The sequence below is a fragment of the Notothenia coriiceps genome, unplaced genomic scaffold, assembly GCF_000735185.1.
Source record: "Notothenia coriiceps isolate Sejong01 unplaced genomic scaffold, NC01 NC01_scaffold00010968, whole genome shotgun sequence".
In the NCBI taxonomy this organism is placed as follows: Eukaryota; Metazoa; Chordata; class Actinopteri; order Perciformes; family Nototheniidae; genus Notothenia; species Notothenia coriiceps.
Window position 1 is genome coordinate 539,514 of NW_011343669.1, and position 6,000 is coordinate 545,513.

General features: G+C 41.8%; 1 protein-coding gene across 1 annotated transcript in view; it reads left to right on the forward strand.

Annotated features, from left to right (window-relative positions):
* The first annotated feature begins 685 nt into the window (after positions 1-685).
* Positions 686-6,000, forward strand: part of ift140 (intraflagellar transport 140 homolog (Chlamydomonas)) — a 26,543-nt gene continuing 21,228 nt past the window's right edge. The window contains exons 1-16 of the mRNA XM_010772184.1: positions 686-809; positions 1,268-1,431; positions 1,557-1,778; positions 1,932-2,053; positions 2,184-2,314; positions 2,636-2,811; positions 2,893-2,984; positions 3,063-3,169; positions 3,290-3,429; positions 3,529-3,732; positions 3,827-3,899; positions 4,039-4,130; positions 4,256-4,383; positions 4,531-4,648; positions 4,775-4,896; positions 4,974-5,109. Of these exons, the coding sequence (XP_010770486.1) occupies positions 1,285-1,431; positions 1,557-1,778; positions 1,932-2,053; positions 2,184-2,314; positions 2,636-2,811; positions 2,893-2,984; positions 3,063-3,169; positions 3,290-3,429; positions 3,529-3,732; positions 3,827-3,899; positions 4,039-4,130; positions 4,256-4,383; positions 4,531-4,648; positions 4,775-4,896; positions 4,974-5,109 (2,010 nt within the window). The 5' untranslated portion in view covers positions 686-809; positions 1,268-1,284. The remainder of the gene's footprint in view (positions 810-1,267; positions 1,432-1,556; positions 1,779-1,931; positions 2,054-2,183; positions 2,315-2,635; positions 2,812-2,892; positions 2,985-3,062; positions 3,170-3,289; positions 3,430-3,528; positions 3,733-3,826; positions 3,900-4,038; positions 4,131-4,255; positions 4,384-4,530; positions 4,649-4,774; positions 4,897-4,973; positions 5,110-6,000) is intronic.

Here is a 6,000-nt window from a genome sequence, read left to right on the forward strand (position 1 = left end):
ACTGGGCAGTAGTGAACAGTTCATACCAAACGTGAATCAAATAAAAACAATTACATTCCATGTAGAGTTAGGATGTGAAATACCCATACCTGGCACAGTAATATAATTATGTATGAATGATTTACACCACATCTCAAAACCAACAACATCAAATCAATCTTTTTTGCAGGTTGCTCACCTTGAAAGGATCTGGATACATAATGACTATACATTACTGTTCAATTTAGACTGAATTCATTTTTGTGCTCATTGCATCAGTAGAGTTATCTTCACATTGAATTTGAAGCATTTTTTTTTCATAGGTACAATAGCAACAGAGTAGTTGTTGCCAATAAAAAAAAGTCCAAGCAGTGCAACATACATAATACATAGACGACATAGAGAATTGAAAACATGCACTTGACACAATGGTACAAGTGAAATAAAGGAATACGAAATGAGCAAACTATGTACATAATGGTGGTAAAGAAAGCTGCTGTTTGTTTCAATAACATTTTAAAATCCCTCTACATTAGCTGACCAGAGGCAGAGGGAACAACATTAAATGGAATATTATTTGTATGAGATTAGAACAAGGATGCCTACTACCTACTACTGCCCCTAACCTTCGACACTGACTCGGGTTTCTTCGTTTCTTCCCGTAAACTCCTCCTCCCACCCCGCCTTCGAGGTTGTCAGGGGCAACTGGAAGAGACGCTTCTTGCTCACACAGGAGGCTACACAACAACACCAAGTGACAGACGGTCTGTTTAAGTTGTTTTGAGATTAAACAACTACATCGACTGTTACCTGAAGCAAACGGCAGTAAGGTTGGTCTTCCGATAATTTAACAAATCGTTGAATTTCATTCTATTATAGCGAGGGCTGGACAGGAGTGCTAACTTTGGCTAGCTAAGCTAATGTTAGCAGCTGAAGCTAACTTACTCATTAGTCACATAACGCTGGTAAATGAAAATAATCCATAGCTAAATGTGTACGGCGCTATGTTTCTATTCCAATTTGTGTTTTAGTCCTAGTCCAGTCGATTACCGTTACATATAAAGTGGAATTATAATGAAGGTAACGTTACTTTTAAGAGATAACTAGTAATTACCCAGATTTCAATTAGCCAGTCAGCTAAGTAGCTTGAAAATCGACCTTAAGCCACAAAACAGATAAAAAGATGTGAAATCAAAGAATGCACCATGAATAATAACCATGTATAATATCCTACTATGTATAATAGTAGGAGTTACCTGGCATCCCTTGTTTCTTCCCTCTTATCCAGGGAGGAGCAGAGGGGACATGGCGGTGTATTTTGACCACCGTATCAATGCCCCTGAAGGCAGTGAAGTGCCCTCTCAGTTGACATGGCACTCGTCCCTTTCTGTTCTGGCTGTTGCCTCGAGCAGCTCCACCAATGGAGGCAATGTAGACCTCTACCTGCAGCAGGTAAACACTTTGCAGATGAACACTGACACAGATTACCACTTTGTAATATCCTATATGAGTCCCTGTGTGTGAATATGATAAATTACAGCATACTTGACAACGTTCGACATACTTCATCCTTGCAGGGAGAGTTTGTGGAGAGATGCCATTTAGAACGTCTTCACCCGCCCACAGTGATGCGCTGGCATCCCACAAAGCCTCTGCTGGCTCTAGGCTGGGAGAATGGAGAGGTGGTGCTGCTGACACACCCCTCTGGAGATCAAACTGTCCTTCCAAGCACACATGCAGCCTGCATCACACTGCTGGAGTGGAGCAGCTCCGGCAGCCGCTTAGTAACTGGGGATGAGGTGAGTGTATTGCAGTGAATATGCTGGTAGGCCTGATTCCCATGCATTATAAACATGCATTTTGTGCACAGATGCCATTTGAAATTATTTAAACTTCACATTCCTTCTTTTAAAACCACTTAACTTAAGTGTGATTATTATTATTAAACACAGACTGGAGCGCTTGCGCTATGGAAGGTAGATGCTAGAGGGAGACTTCAAGGAAACCATCTTGTGAAGCATGAATACAAGAAACCTATCACTTGCTGCATCTTCAGACCGGCTTCACCTGGGGAGTAAGTCAACTGGATTCAAAGCTGATTATTCTTCTTGGCGGGGAGATAATATTGAAAACATTGTCATATCAATATGCTCTCTTGATCTGAATGATGTGTTGCTGACTGTGGGTCCTAACTCATGTTACAGCGATGTGGCAATGCTGGCCCGGGCGTCAGTGAGTGGAGATGAGAGGGCTCTGGACAAGTTCAGCTGGAAGGGAGCTCCTCTCAAGATGGGCCCACAGGAGGGGCTCGCATTTTACGTCAGCACTGCAGATGGTAAGAGATTTGTGCAATATCATAATGGTAATGCTTAAATAATTTTTACAATATCTATTGGTGATAATCAACGTTTTTAAATGGCCTTTCTCAACCTCCTTAAGGGTGTGTCATGCCATGAGTTAAAAATGTTTGGGGGAATACTTCTTAACATTATTGACTAAAAGAACATCTAAGGAGATTTAGATGAATTTTAATTATGAAAAGTAATGCATCACAGAATACTGTTATTGATCTACAAAGCTGTCAGTTCATTAAAACAGATAATACTGTTTGGGCTACAAATATGTTAATCTTTAACCCTGTATCCCTTGTGTACAGGTAAAGTCCACAGTGTGGATGAGAACTGTAAAACAAGCACACTTCTCAGTGTCGATGGTTCAATCAAGAAACTGCTCTTCCTGGAGAAACGAGAGGTGCTCGCTGTGATCACAGAGACCATGATGCTGTCACAGTACACACTTGGGCCTGAAGGAGGGGCCCAGGAATTTATGAAGGTATACAAACATCACCAAATATGTAATTTAGTTTTATCATCGGGTCAGTTTACTTTCTTAACATGTTTTTTTTCCTGACAGGTGAAGTTGAGCAGCAAGAGTGGGCAGAATGTGGATATTGTCTGGACAGAAAACGGTCTCCTCATCACAGCAACAGGAGAACAGGTTATCAGGTCAGTGAACAAATATGGTTTGTACACACACACACTTTAAATGTCTTCTTTAAACTTGAATTACTGTCTTTTCTTTAGGCTGTGGGACCTGGACGGAGACGACAACTATGTTTTGGCTCTCGACGAGACTCTGGGGTTTGAGAGAGGAGAGATGATCAACTGTGTTTCATACTGTACAGGAAAAGGTAACTGCTAAATATATTCCCATGGTGACACACATAATCAGTCCCCGGCCCTTGATTGACAAAATGTTACAACTGGTTTGTGTATTTGTATCTAACCTCATTGTATTTGTATATCTTCAGAAATCTTAGCAGCTGGTACCAGCCATGGACGCATAGCCATGTGGAAGATGGTGCTGCAGCCCGCTGGAAGAGGTGACACCAAGGCCTTGTGGAAGCTACAGACGCCGACAGAAATAGAAGGGAATGTCCTTCAGCTTCAGGTACTGTGTGGACCAGCATTTTTACACATTGTAATAAATGGAAAGTTATGTACGATTCGGTAATATGCTGGGAAAGTTAATTCAGACCTTCCATTTCAGTGGGGCTCGAACCTGAATCTGCTGGCGGCCAACAATTCCACTACAGTGCTGATCCTGTGTGAGCATGTGATGTCTGCACACTTCAGCCAGCAGGTGGCAGCGGTGCAGCTCACCCCGACGCAGCTCAACATCACTCAGTTCAGCTCAGGAGGGCACCTCCCTCTGCAGTCCGACATGCACATCAAGGGAGTCTGTGTGACTAAGGTGTGTGGAAAGAAAGTGCAGAATTGAATATTTCTGTTCTTTAAAATGTTTTAATTATATTGTGGTAACTTGATGTGTGTTGTCATGCCAACAGGATACAGTAACAGTATGGAGTGGCAAGCAGGTGACTGTGTATGAGCTTTCAGGAACATCTCTTCGCAATACAGGTAAAACTCTTAAGCCAAAGACCCCCGAACAGACCAAGTAACATTCTATACATTTGACATTCTAGAAATTCAGCAGCTGCCTTTATTTAAACCTTGTGGTTTTCTCTAAACTTTCTTTCTTCGCCTATCTTTTTCCCAGGATCGTTTCCTTGTGACTCCCCTGTCGTAGCTGCACATGGTGAGAACCTCTACACTGTGGAACCAAACAGAGTCCAGATTCGAACACCACAGGTCTGTTGTCTCAACTTATAAAGAAAAGAAATAGAATAGAATGTATGAGCTTATACACACAGCGAGTGGTATCTATCACTAGATGTAATCATTCGTTGGATTACTTTCTCCTCTCTTTTCTTTAGGGCACCGTGAAGCAACTGCTGACCTTCTCCAAGGCAGAGGGCAACCCCGTGCTGCTCAGTGTGTGTCAGTCTTACCTGGTGGTGGGCACAGACACCGCACACATTAGAGTATTTGACCTCTCTCGAAGGTGTGATGTTAATGTGGATTATGGTTACCTTCAATTGAAAAATAAAAGCATCTTAACTTCTGTATTGCAAAAGTGTCTTTGTTGATATTTTCTATATTCCAAGTTACTTTTTATCCAACAACAGCAGTTTTCTGTATGTCTTTACAGAGATGCCAAAGCTCAAAGCAGTGCTAAGAACCTGGCTGACCAAATATCCAATCTGGGGGCCCTGAGTTCGGTCAAATGTAACGCCAGCGGCAGCCAAGTCAGCATCCTAATCTCTCAGGTGAATATGTACTTCATACAATAGTCACCCTCTCATTTAAATGTACTTCCAAGAGCTGAATATGTAAGTATCTTAAGATTTCATATGAATATTTCTCCTAACTTCAGCTCTTACTCTTCCTCTCAGCTAAACGGGCGACCGGAACACAAAGTGTACTTTTATGACGTTGAGATGGACACTGTGACACACTTTGACTTCTTCGTTGGCCGACCATCCAGCGGTTTATTACAGACAGAAGAGAGTGAAAGGTAGCTGACGTTGAAATCTATGGACTGTATTTCTGCCTCTATGGACTTTTATAACGAACGTATATGCTGTGTTTCAGGCAGCAGTTTCAGGGAACAGAGCTCAGCGGCCGCTGCCCTGTGTCTCACTTCTGGGATGAGAGTGAACCTCGACTCTTTGTTTGTGAGACAGTGCCGATCAGCTCTGAGTCTTCATCGACTAGTTTCCTGGATTCGGTAAAGACTGCTCCTAACCTTGGTTGTGTTTGAAATCGTGCACTAAAATACTGCATTCTAAATTATCTGCATGAACTGTGTCGTGGCTTCCTTCCTTATTTTCTTTCACGCCAACAGACGCCTTGAACAGACATTTGTAACTCGCTTTCTTTCCTTTATATTTGTGTCACTCACAGTTGATGAGTTGCTTGGCTTCCGATGGTGGGATGATATTGTGCAATGGGTTTGCTCAAAATAAAATAACAAACTTTTCAAAGAAATCAGGCCTTTACAATATAGTCAAAACAAATCAAACAAAAGAGGCAAAACTCAAATTGTTTGTTTGCCTTTATTTAACCAGGTGAAAATCAACGATCTCTTTTTCATGGGAGACATGCAGATAAAATAAATAAATAAACTAATAAATAACTATTCTTTCTTGCTTTCTTTTTAAACGGTAGTTGAACGGTTAAAAACTGCCTCGACGGCGTCTTTCTACCCATCTATGTCTCTTTAGAGAAGGCGCCGTGGGAATTGTAGTCTTTTAGACTGCGTTGACTACAGACGTCACGATAGAGAGGCGAAGTCCCTCCCTTTCCGGTGACAACCATGGGACCTTATTTGGGAAAAATTATGTATTGAAGTCAATGCGGAGAGAAAACGTATCTTTCGATCCCGTTTGAATTTTGCCACGAATTACACATATGAAGTTTGTCAATCTTAAAAAATAATTTCCATGTCAAAAAAGTCACAGTTTGTCGTAAAACTGTTGAAATAGACTACAAATCCCACAATCCCGGTCCCGCATGCTGGCTCTTACGGAACCGACTAACTCCCCTTGTGTGTATGCACAGCTCTCAACATGCCCAGACTTGGAGTGATTTTCACCTCTTTTAATACTTTCCGCCTCAT